This window comes from Rutidosis leptorrhynchoides, chromosome 1, assembly GCF_046630445.1.
Source record: "Rutidosis leptorrhynchoides isolate AG116_Rl617_1_P2 chromosome 1, CSIRO_AGI_Rlap_v1, whole genome shotgun sequence".
Classification (NCBI taxonomy): Eukaryota; Viridiplantae; Streptophyta; class Magnoliopsida; order Asterales; family Asteraceae; genus Rutidosis; species Rutidosis leptorrhynchoides.
In genome coordinates this window covers 689,682,121-689,696,301 of record NC_092333.1, presented here as the reverse complement: position 1 = coordinate 689,696,301, position 14,181 = coordinate 689,682,121, and the positions used below count along the sequence as shown (strand labels likewise).

General features: G+C 33.6%; 1 protein-coding gene across 1 annotated transcript; it reads left to right on the top strand.

Annotated features, from left to right (window-relative positions):
• Window positions 1-9,739: 9,739 nt before the first annotated feature.
• LOC139886073 (transcription factor TCP4-like) lies at window positions 9,740-11,786 on the top strand. The gene is made up of 2 exons (XM_071869815.1): window positions 9,740-11,370; window positions 11,458-11,786. Exon 1 carries the CDS (start codon window positions 10,214-10,216, stop codon window positions 11,327-11,329), a length of 1,116 nt encoding a protein of 371 aa, XP_071725916.1. The 5' UTR covers window positions 9,740-10,213; the 3' UTR covers window positions 11,330-11,370; window positions 11,458-11,786.
• Window positions 11,787-14,181: the final 2,395 nt, after the last annotated feature.

The following is a 14,181-nucleotide window of genomic DNA, read 5'->3' as shown; positions in this document are numbered from 1 at the left end:
ACTTACATTGAGTCCTCTATGCATACGATGAGTCTTAATCCACCTGATGAGATACGAGAGCTATGTCCCACATGACTAACAACCAAGGTAATTTTTGTTTTACTATCCAATGAATGGCTCTAAACGTATTCTTGTAGGTAATGTCACGGTTTCCCAATCAAAGGTTATGGTCGATCTATTCTTCACTCCTTTTCCTCCTGTCATTTTAACCAAAATAATGTCCATTATTCTCCACAATTAATTAAAAATTTAATTTCTGTTCGACGTCTTTCAACTGATAATAACATATCTATTGATTTTGATCAATTTGGTTTTACTGTTAAGGAATATCCGAAGGGGACCACTATTCTACGGTGTAATAGCATCGGTGATCTCTACCCATTTCATCCATCCGTGTTGCGTTCTATTTCAAGTCATTCAGCTTTTTCAGTTTCTACTTCAGATTTATGGCACCATCGTCTTAGTCATCCGGGCGTGAATGTTACTAAATCTCTTAGCAATAAAAAATTACATTCCATGTAATTCAAGTAATAAAAGTACTGTTTGTCAATCATGTATTTTTGGGAAACATGTACGTTTAACGTTTTATGATTCAACCAATGTTACTTATGCACCATATGATATCCTTCATAGTGATTTATGGACCTCACCCGTTGTAGTGACCTGAACTTTTCCATGTTTATATATATTAAATGAAATTGTTATTTACATGATTAAGTGTTTCCAACATGTTAAGCAATCAAACTTGTTAAGACTTGATTAATTGAAATAGGTTTCATATAGACAATTGACCACCCAAGTTGACCGGTGATTCACGAACGTTAAAACTTGTAAAGACTATATGATGATATATATATGGTTATATATATAGTTAACATGATATTATGATAAGTAAACATATCATTAAGTATATTAACAATGAACTACATATGTAAAAACAAGACTACTCACTTAATGATTTTGAAACGAGACATATATGTAACGATTATCGTTGTACCGACATTTAATGTATATATATATATATCATATTAAGAGATATTCGTACATCATAATATCATGATAATATAATAATTTAAAATCTCTTTTGATATTATAAACATTGGGTTAACAACATTTAACAAGATTGTTAACCTAAAGGTTTCAAAACAACACTTACATGTAATGACTAACGATGACTTAACGACTCAGTTAAAATGTATATACATGTAGTGTTTTAATATGTATTCATACACTTTTGAAAGACTTCAAGGCACTTATCAAAATACTTCTACTTAACAAAAATGCTTACAATTACATCCTCGTTCAGTTTCATCAACAATTCTACTCGTATGCACCCGTATTCGTAGGGGTGTTCATCGGTTCGGTTTTCGGTTTGTTCGGTGTATTCGGTTCGGTGTATTCGGTTTTGAAATTTTTTAGGCAAAACCGAAAACCGAATTCAAAGTTGAAACCGAACCGAACCGAAAACCGAATTAGAATTCGGATCCGGTTCGGTTTTCGGTTAAAACCAAATATTATGAAAAATTTGAGAACGATGGTAGTTTAATTTTGGCATGACTAATGTCTTAGTTATTTACAACCTAAAACAATGACATACTATTAAATTATCAAGAATTCGATGATTTATTAATATTTACAGCTTAATTATGACATTTATTGCTTCTATTATTAAGAAGAAGAACATAATAATTTGAGTAACATAATTATAATATGAGCTACCAAATCGTCATATTGGTGAGAAACTATTTTATTGTTTGGATCCTAAATTATAATGACATTAAAACATAAATATACAAATTAAATATATAAAAATTTTGAATTCGGTTTTGAATTCGGTTTTCGGTTAAACCGAATTCAGAATTTTCAAAACCGAACGCCGAACCGAAAACCGAATTCAAATTCGGTTTCGGTTTTGACTCGATCCGAAAACCGTTTTTCAAATTCGGTTTGGTTTTTTCCGGTTTGGTTTCGGTTTGGTGTTCGGGTTAAACGGTTTCAAACCAAATACTGACCACCCCTACGTATTCGTACTCGTACAATACACAGCTTTTAGATGTATGTACTATTGGTATATACACTCCAATGATCAGCTCTTAGCAGCCCATGTGAGTCACCTAACACATGTGGGAACCGTCATTTGGCAACTAGCATGAAATATCTCATAAAATTACAAAAATATGAGTAATCATTCATGACTTATTTACATGAAAACAAAATTACATATCCTCTATATCTAATCCATACACCAACGACCAAAAACACCTACAAACACTTTCATTCTTCAATTTTCTTCATCTAATTGATCTCTCTCAAGTTCTATCTTCAAGTTCTAAGTGTTCTTCATAAATTCCAAAAGTTCTAGTTTCATAAAATCAAGAATACTTCCAAGATTGCAAGTTTACTTCCAAGTTTTCTAAATCTATTCCAAGTAATCATCCAAGATCAAGAAACCTTTGTTACTTACAGTAGGTTATCTTTCTAATACAAGGTAATAATCATATTCAAACTTTAATTCAATTTCTATAACTATAACAATCTTATTTCTAGTGGAAATCTTACTTGAAATTATTTTCGTGTCATGATTCTGCTTCAAGAACTTTCATGCCATCCAAGGATCCTTTGAAGCTAGATCTATTTTTCTCATTTCCAGTAGGGTTATCCAAGGAACTTGAGGTAGTAATGATGTTCATAACATCATTCGATTCATACATATAAAGCTATCTTATTCGAAGGTTTAAACTTGTAATCACTAGAACATAGTTTAGTTAATTCTAAACTTGTTCGCAAATAAAAGTTAATCCTTCTAGCATGACTTTTAAAATCAACTAAACACATGTTCTATATCTATATGATATACTAACTTAATGATTTAAAACCTGGAAACACGAAAAACACCGTAAAACCGGATTTACGCCGTCGTAGTAACACCGCGGGCTGTTTTGGGTTAGTTAATTAAAAACTATGATAAACTTTGATTTAAAAGTTGTTATTCTGGGAAAATGATTTTTATTATGAACATGAAACTATATCCAAAAATTATGGTTAAACTCAAAGTGGAAGTATGTTTTCTAAAATGGTCATCTAGACGTCGTTCTTTCGACTGAAATGACTACCTTTACAAAAATGACTTGTAACTTATTTTTACGACTATAAACCTATACTTTTTATGTTTAGATTCATAAAATAGAGTTCAATATGAAACCATAGCAATTTTATTCACTCAAAACGGATTTAAAATGAAGAAGTTATGGGTAAAACAAGATTGGATAATTTTTCTCATTTTAGCTACGTGAAAATTGGTAACAAATCTATTCCAACCATAACGTAATCAACTTGTATTGTATATTATGTAATCTTGAGATACCATAGACAAGTATACAATGTTTCGACCTATCATGTCGACACATCTATATATATTTTTAAACAACCATAGACACTCTATATGTAAATGTTGGAGTTAGCTATACAGGGTTGAGGTTGATTCCAAAATATACACAGTTTGAGTTGTGATCAATACTAAGATACGTATACACTGAGTCGTGGATTGATTCAAGATAATATTTATCGATTTATTTCTGTACATCCAACTGTGGACAACTAGTTGTAGGTTACTAACGAGGACAGCTGACTTAATAAACTTAAAACATCAAAATGTATTAAAAGTTTTGTAAATATATTTTGAACATACTTTGATATATATGTATATATTGTTATAGGTTTGTGAATCAACCAGTGGCCAAGTCTTACTTCCCGACGAAGTAAAAATCTGTGAAAGTGAGTTATAGTCCCACTTTTAAAATCTAATATTTTTGAGATGAGAATACATGCAGGTTTTATAAATGATTTACAAAATAGACACAAGTACATGAAACTACATTCTATGGTTGAATTATCGAAATCGAATATGCCCCTTTTTATTAAGTCTGGTAATCTAAGAATTAGGAAACAGACACCCTAATTGACGCGAATCCTAAAGATAGATCTATTGGGCCTAACAAACCCCATCCAAAGTACCGGATGCTTTAGTACTTCGAAATTTATATCATATCCGAAGGGTGTCCCGGAATGATGGGGATATTCTTATATATGCATCTTGTTAATGTCGGTTACCAGGTGTTCACCATATGAATGATTTTTATCTCTATGTATGGGATGTGTATTGAAATATGAAATCTTGTGGTCTATTGTTACGATTTGATATATATAGGTTAAACCTATAACTCACCAACATTTTTGTTGACGTTTAAAGCATGTTTATTCTCAGGTGAATACTAAGAGCTTCCGCTGTTGCATACTAAAATAAGGACAAGATTTGGAGTCCATGTTTGTATGATATTGTGTAAAAACTGTATTCAAGAAACTGATTTCGATGTAACATATTTGTATTGTAAACCATTATGTAATGGTCGTGTGTAAACAGGATATTTTAGATTATCATTATTTGATAATCTACGTAAAGCTTTTTTAAACCTTTATTTATGAAATAAAGGTTATGGTTTGTTTTAAAAATGAATGCAATCTTTGAAAAACGTTTCATATAGAGGTCAAAACCTCGCAACGAAATCAATTAATATGGAACGTTTTTAATCAATAAGAACGGAACATTTCACCCGTTGTTAGTAGTAGTGGACATCGTTATTATATGTTACTTCTTGATGATAAAACCAACTTTCTTTGGACATTTCCTTTATCTCACAAATCACAAGTTTTGAATATTATTATCAATTTCCATAAATTCATCCAAACTCAATTTGGAACATCCATAAATCTTTTCAATGTGACAATGGAACCGAATATAATAACCATAACTTCCATCAATTCTGTACCAAAAATGGTATGGTGTTCCGCGTCTCATGTCCCTACACTTCATCACAAAATGGTATATCCGAACGAAAAATACGAGCCATCAATAATATAATCCGCACTATTTTGTCCCATTCATCTGTCACGCCACAATTTTGGCATCATGCTCTTGCACACACCACTTATCTACTAAATATTCTACCAAGTAAACTCATCCAAAATCTTTCTCCTACTCAACTCTTATATCATCGCACCCCAAAATACGATCACTTACGTGTCTTTGGATGTCTTTGCTACCCTCCCATTCCCTCAACCACAATGCACAAACTTTAACCTTGATCTACACCCTGTATCTTTCTCGGTTTTCCTACTAACCATTGAGGTTACAAATGCTATGATCTCTCTAATAAAAAGCTAATTATTTCCCGACACGTTTTATTTCATGAATCATCATTCCCTTACGCAAATACTAATCATGTCCCTTCTTCTTTCTCACCGAAAATTTTCATCCATTATTCTTGGACCATTTAAATGGGCCTCCTCCTCATGAGCCCACTACTCCAAATATTCCTTCGCCACCTTCTTCTTCTGAACCCGCTACTCTTGGGCCCCCATCTTCATCGCCTTCTGAGCCCACCGCATCGATACCTTCTAGTCCAGCATCTACACTTACGGACCAACCTGTTTGCACCATGACTACTCAAAGCATGCATGGTATCTATAAGTCTCGAGTTCCATTAAATCTATCAGTTTCAACCTCTATTTCTCCTTTACCATCTAATCCCAAACACGCCTTGGCTGAACCTAATTGGCACCGTGCTATGACCGATGAATACAGGGCACTCGTTGATAACAATACATGGTTACTTGTGCCTCGCCAACCCCACATGAATATCATTCGCTCAATGTGGATATTTAGACATAAAACAAGGTCTGATGGTACTTTTAAACGCTATAAAGCGATATTGGTTGGTGATGGTCGCGCTCAACAGGTAGGCGTTGATTGTCATGAAACATTAGTCATGTTGTTAAACCATCCACTATTCGCACGGTCCTCAGTATTGCGGTTTCAAAGTCATGTCCTATACACCAACTCCACGTTAAAAATGCTTTTCTTCACGGTAATTTGCATGAAACCGTATATATGTATCAACCCATGGGGTTTCCGGATCCTCAACATCCCGATCATGTATGTCTATTAAATAAATCTCTATATGGACTAAAAAAAGCTCCAAGAGCTTGGTACCAACGGTTTGCCGACTTTGTATCCACCATAGGCTTTGCTCATAGTCAATGTGACCATTCACTTTTTGTTTATAACAAAGGAAACGACATTGCCTACTTGCTTCTTTACGTGAATGATATCATATTGGCCACCTCTACTATTACTCTACGCGATTCACTCATGGAGTTATTGGCTAAAGAATTTGCTATGAAAGATTTAGGACCACTAAGCTCATTTCTGGGAATCTCAGCCACCCGTAACTCGCATGGTTTGTTTCTTGACCAACAGGCCTACGCACGTGACATAATTCAACGAGCATGGTAAATGTACACCCATTAACCGTAAACGTACACGTTGGAGTTTCACCATGTAATAAGTCGCTAAACAAATCAGATTGATTAAGTATGTTGATATCATTATTTGTTCCCGCGGTTTAAAAAAAACGTGCCAAAACGATCCATCTTAACCTCCTTAAAAGCTAAAGAAAGTGACATTAGATTAACCAAGTTTTCCTAACACTTTGATGAATAGAAGGGAATTCACTTTGGGCAATGAAATTGAGATCAAAGAATTTAAAAGTCTCCACCTCACAGTGTAAGCTTAAGGGGCTTGAGAATTTGTTACTGTTTTTATCTTTCTATATGTAGGAAGATGTGTCAGATTCTATATCTTTTGGAATTAGACTAATTTTTAAATTAAATGACAGATCAAGTGATAAATAAATAACGATTTTACTTATTGAATTAAGACCATGGATAACGCAACCTTTCTAGACCTGGTGCCCATGAAGTGTCATGTGAAACGCCCCACAAACGCCCACAATGGAGCGTTTGTGGGCGTTTGTCGGCGAATCACGGAGAAAGGAGAGGCGCATCAGGCGACATGGGCTATCCTGATTGGCTGGTCAAACGAACCGTTAGGGGTATCCGTTGAGCTGCAACATTAAATAAAAAAAGATTTACTTTTTTTATTTAACTTTCTATATCTATATATATCAAGATATTTTTTCATCTTATTCATCTTTTATCGCACTCATATTCATCTCATCTTTATCATTATCACACTCTATTCATCTTTATCTTCTTTATTTTATAAAATTCATATCCATCAATACCTCACAATCTTCAGTTTTTCAATCAAATGGCAAACTCTAACAATAACTCAAACTCAGATCTTAACGAAAATGATAACGATTTCTCCGGTTTACCGAATTCGTTTACCAATTTACTCTATGGAGGATCTTCTTCCATCCCCAACACATAAGGTGGTTCATCTTCTTACCCGAACACCTATGGTGCCTCTTCATCCAACCCGAACGCTACACCATATCCTAACTTTCAACATTTCTATCCGAATCAACGATTGACTCTTGAATTACAACAACTTATGCAACAACAACTCCAAGTTCAACAATATAACTTACAACAAATGTTGCATCAACAAGCACTTCAACCAAATATGTTCACTTTGGGTCACCAACAAACGCAATCGCCATCTTAACCGCAAAGGCATCCTAACTACAAAGGCAATCCCAACAACAAACGCAATCACAATCGCAACCACCAACCTAAGCACCCGACACGCCTACTAGAAAGAACGAAGCCATAAGAAAAAAATCGGTGGTATGATATTTTTATATATATATTTATTATTTATGTATTTATGTTATATATTTATTTATGTATGTAATATATATATATATATATATATATATATATATATATATATATATATATATATATATATATATATATATATATATATATATATATATATATATATATATATATATATATATATATATATATATATAATGTAACATATGTATTTATGTAGATTATTGTTTAATAATATACCTATATGTATATCGTGTGCATGTATATGTATATGTAATATATATATTTAATTTGTTTTTATATATGTAATGTTATATATCTATTTATGTATGTTATTTTTAAAAATATACATATATGTATTTCGTGTATATGTATATGTGATATGTGTTTTTAATTTATTTTTGTATATGTAATATGTATATTTTATTTATTTTTTATATATGTAATGTTATATATATATATATATATATATATATATATATATATATATATATTAATTTTAAAAATATACATATATGTATTTCATGTATATGTATATGTAAAATGTATTTTTTATTTATTTTTGTATATGTATTTATGTAGGTTCATCGAAAAAGGATCTATACAAGAAAAAGATGTGGGATGCCGAAGAGGAAGCGTGGCTACAACATGTTGGAGTAATGCTCCCGAAGATTCGAGAAAAGGAAACTCTAAAAAGTTTTCGACTTTGTGGGATTCGATTTATGAAAAGTTTAATAACAATAACCGTTGGTGGTTTCGGGGAGATGATCAATTAACATCGAAATGGCATCATATAAGTAAGAATTGTAAGGAGTTTAATGGTGCATGTGTTCGAGGAAACGCAACGCACTCTGGGTAGTGGAAGGAATGATCGAGAATTATAAAAGAAAAACTTTTAAAGATTTTAAGATGACCGAAGTTTGGGATGTTTTGAAAAAACATCCAAAATGGTATGCACCACCACCGGTCGGGGGAGGAGATGTTGATGAGAATGATGCCGATGATGATGATGACGACGACGAAGATTTTGATGATAGTTTTGGTGTTGATCTTTCTTGCGACGTACGTCCGATCAAAAAAGAGTTATTTGGACCCGACCCTTTGAAAAGACCAAATGGTAGAGACAAAGCGAAAAAGACCGCGAGAAGATCGATTTCATCCGATGCGGGAACGACATCTCGTTCAACAAACTCTTCAAAGTCTTCCAAATATTCGGAAAAGATGGTTGAAGAAAAAAATAAATCTCTTGCGACTTTTAAAAATGCAGCTTACCTACAACAAGCTGCGCATGGGACCTAGATTCTTAAAAACTGACACCGAAGGGTTAAAATGGTAAGACAAAAAAGGGTTCAAAGGCTACAAGAATGGATTCGTAAGCAATTTAAAGATATCATCCAAATTTCGTCGTCCGAAGATGAAGAGGAAGATGAAAATGACGACAACAATGACGATTAAGCTTATGTTTTATTTAATTTTATGTCATTTTTTAAGTTTATGCACTTTTTATTTTTATTTTTGTGTTTAATTTTAAGTTTAGGTACTCTTATTTTTAATTATTAACTATATTAAATATATTCAATTTAATTATTTTATTTAAATAACAAATAAATAGAAAAAGAAAATCAAAATCAAAATTAAATGTCACATCAGTATCATCTTTTGACAAAAGTTCCCATTACAACTCCTCCTTTTTCCTATCATGATCCGGTCATTGACTTGGCACAAAAAATGTACCTTACTTACTTCACGTCACAATCACCATTATCCATAGTCTAAGAGCTGTACACGATAATATACTACTCCCTCCATCCCAATTTAATAGTCCACAGACAAAAAGGGCACACAGTTTTAGGAAATTTCACTAACTTCATTTATCCACCAATGAAATATTTTCTCTCTCCAGATCCACCAATCAAATATCATCTTTTCTTTCTATTTATAAAAATAGACTATTAATTTAGAACATCTTAAAATGAAAAAATAGGACTATCTAATTAGAACGTACTAAAAGAATACTAACGTAGTAAAAGAATACTAATAAATTTGTTGATCTTTTTGTGACCACTGTCAATGCCATCCAAAAAACTTCTCTTTCATGTAGGCCCCAAACTTAATGGAGCAACGTCCTTCCTTTTCCTTTTCTCCCTCCAGATTATCCCTTTACTGTTTACAACCATCACAAACCACCCACACCACACCACCACCTACAAATTAATTAAAACCCCATTTTCACCCTCTGTAAACTTGTACTATCAGCTACCCTATTATTATGCTTCATATATAAAGCCTGTTTTATAACCACACGAAAATAAAAAAGATGGATTAGGCTACTACTACAATTCTGTTCATATTAGGTTTTTCAACTTCTACCTTTTTAGCGTTTATTAGATTTAATTACCATGCATTCAGCGTGTATTTTAATAAGTAGGTGAAGCATATTTTGAACTAATAATACTGTTTCCAGTTACTGCTTTTATTATTATTATTTTTTTTATTAGTTAAACAAATAGTTTAAGTTTTTTCATTTGAATCTAGAACTGTTATAATATATTGTTCTGAATATGCCCTCATGTTGGCGGAAAAAATGGGAGAAAACTTTAACGTGTATAACTACCACCAACAGCTAACTAACAACCAGCAGCAAGATGATAAAACAACACCAACAACAAATAGATTGAAGCGAGTTGGATTAAGAAACAGTAGGCGTGTTGTTGGTGGAGAGATTATAGCAGTTGAAGGCGGTCACATTGTACGGTCAACGGGCAGTAAAGATAGGCATAGTAAAGTGTGTACAGCAAAAGGACCAAGAGACCGCCGTGTTCGGTTGTCGGCACATACTGCTATACAATTCTATGATGTTCAAGATCGGTTGGGTTATGACAGACCAAGTAAAGCAGTTGACTGGCTTATTACAAAAGCTAAATCCGCCATTGATGAACTTGCTGAGCTGCCACCATGGAAACCTACTGCTGATTCAAGTACATCAATTTTGAATTTTGAGCACAACCCAGATGAGGATATTGTTGATTCTCAAATGGGTAACAATCAGAATTTGAAATTTATGCCTCAATCTATTGATAATATTAAATCTTTTTTTCCGATGGGTGGTGGTGGTGATGGGTCATCTGCTCTGCCGCCGGAAAATAGTATTTCTTCGGGTATGCAGTTTCATAACAGCTTTACAGGTAATAATTTGAATCAGAACCAAGATCTGAAGCTTTCGCTTCAATCATTTCAAGATCCGGATCTTCAACCTCACCAACAAACTGAGCATGGTAATGGCAGTAATGCTTATTATGATAGTTCCGGTTGGCCGGAGACTGGTGGTTTTAGCGGATATGTGCCATTACAAACGACGCCGTTTCTGCAGCCATTGTTGTATGGCCAAACACACACAACAAACAATCAGCTGTTTAATTATATTTCTCGGAGGGAATCCCTTCAGTCCAACGACACACCTTCGGTTCGTGCCTGGGTCGACCCACCCTCATATTCTAGTGGGGTGGGTTTTGACCAGCATCAAACCCTGAATTTTCATAACCCATCTTCCGAGCCCGGATTCACTTCGGACATGGGCACATTTTCAGGGTTTAATGTTCCTGCACGAATCCAAGGTGATGATGAGGAACATGATGACGGCTTGTCTGACAAGCCGTCATCTGCTTCCTCAGACTCTCGCCATTGAATTCATCTACATTTTCATGATCATTATCATCTCTTAATAAGGTTAGTGAATTTATTACTCTATTTGGTTTTATGTCCTTGTTATATATACATGTTGAACTAATTTCAATGATATGATGATAATTACAGGAAAAGTAATTTGTTGCTTTTCACTGAGAGGTTCGATGATGAAAAATGGCTACTACACACTGAGAAGAACAAAGCTGAGATTGATTTCAGGTTTTATAATCACACAGTTTAGCTTCAATCAGTCTTATTTCAAGATTTAGATTTTATGTTGAAATTGAGCTATCTGTTAAGCTCTAACTTTGTTTGGGTTACATTTATGTGTTTACTGTTTATTTCTTGACTATGAATATCAATTTTTTTTTTTCTTTGTCTATGCTACCTTAAATTATAGAGTACCTTGGTCTTCACTCAACATAGAAAAAATTAATCTTGGCTTATTATTAGGTTTATACTTGATATTGGTTGGACTCCACATGGTTAGTGAGCGCTGATTCTAGAATCAAAACTCAATGAGGTTCTAGACAATTTGAGTTGATACTTGGTAAAAACTTTTTCTAAAGGATGGCAACTTACTTCCATAGAAACCACTAGTTTTAAAATTATATGGGGGTTTTCTCTATAAATTTAGTGGTATTCTATATAATTTTTAGTAACATTTTATATAAAAAAAACTAACTGGGTCATACCCCACTTGATATACATTAGCCTGCTGGTTGTAGCCAGGAAAGCATGATAATGGGATCTTTCAGCTTCTATTGTTCCTAAAATGGCCATTTCATTGATCAGGTACTCTAACCCAAATGGTCCATTGGGTATGCAACTTTAGTAATGCAAAGTGTAATAATTATATAAAGGTCATAATACTGCTTCATTAAGTCTTTAGTCTTGTGTCGTGCATGGTTATTAATTTGAAACAATATATGTGCTTCAATTCCTTTTCACCTGTTATAACTCTCTAATGAAAACCTTTGACGTCAAAATTTTATATACTGTATAATCAAAAACCAACAATAAGAACGCGATGAAGAACGAATGGACGAGTCTAAATATTTTAACCGTGATTCATGCTTAATTATGTTCAGTTATTTTGTTTAATCACAATCACAATCTCGAATGACCCATGTGCCCTCATTTCATTTTAGGTTGATATATTTTTGGATGATTTTTAGGGCAACTAAAATGTTAAAAGCTGCATACAATGTATGTTTGATGTTTTTTAGAACTAGCTAGCTTGTGGTCTTTGCCATAAACCCATGTTACTATAAAAGGGTAAATATGTGAAATTTATCATATACATTTTTAGTAAATCGTATATGTAAAAACGATTAAACGGTATTAATCGGTCTAATCTTCAATATCGAGTGCGGAATAACTCGACATTAGGTTTAATATCAAAACAACTCAACTAACATGATCTGCTAATTGATTGAAAACGACTTTTAGATGTAATAGATCAGTAAACCAAAGTTCTAAACCTTCAGGGAATCGAAACCACGGCTAGGGATGTGTTTAGTTTCGTAACCCTAACAATGAACCCGTAATACCCATTATACAAGGTCTACACGTGTAACCGTGCGGTTGCAGCATGTAACCGTGCGGTTGCACTCAGGGGCGAAAGTGTGTAGGGGCAGGGGGAGGCCGGCCCCAGTGGATTTTTTTTTTCAGTGTAAAATTTTTGTGTTTTTCGACTTTGCCCCCGGTGGATTTTTTTTGCCCCAAAACCTGTTGGAGTTAATCGGTTCATTGTGTCCCACATCAGAAAATGAAAGATACAAATGTACCTCTATAGGTTTATGGGAACCTCCCTCTATCACCAATTGGTTTTAGAAAAATGTGAAACTCTTGAGCTTATATGTTGTACATGGTGGTGGACCTTAAACGATCCTACAAATGGTATCCGAGCCTGGTTATATCCTAGATGTGTGGACGGTGCAGAATGATAGCGGAGGTTCGAACCGAGATGACTGTGGACGTGACCGGGGAAGAGGTCGGGGGTCCGAGTGAGTCGAGAGATGGTATTGAACGCGTCCGTGAGATTAGCGTGGAATGAACCGATTAAGGGGGTGATTATTGGAGTTAATCGGTTCATTGTGTCCCACATCGAAAAATGAAAGATACAAATGTACCTATATAAGTTTATGGGAACCTCCCTCTATCACCATTGGTTTAGAGAAATGTGAAACTCATGAGCTTATATGTTGTACATAGTGGTGGACCTTAAACGATCTTACAATACCTACATATTTTGCCACAAAATCTTCAAATTTTGCCCAAAATTCTTCAACTTTTGCCCCAAAATCTCCAACTTTTACCCCAAAATCTACAAATTTTGTCCAAAAAAATTACCACGGTTTAAAAAAAATTTTTTTACCCCCGATGAAAAAAATCCTAGTTTCGCCACTGGTTGCACTTGTATCCGTACGGATGCATCCTGCATCTGTGCGGTTACACAAACAATAAGTAAATCAACTTTAAATGCATACAATCGATCGTAAACGCAATATTAGACGTAAGAAACCAATAACCGATTGTCTATGTACTTACATAGTCCATATCAACACGAATACGCTATAATGAACTCCAAACTACGTTTATATACTAACAGTATATAGTGATTAAATAATTTATCCATATACTACAATATATTTTTTTTCTTTTTAATAATTAATCCATATACTAAAATATTAAGTTTTTTTTTTTTTTATAATATTATATAACTTGTAAATTATGTGTGTAGTACATTGGTACAACCATTGAAAATTGCATTTATTGTAAAATTGAAAGCTAGGTTACAGATCCAACATTTAGTCACTATAAATACCTATATATGTATAAACCTGAAAG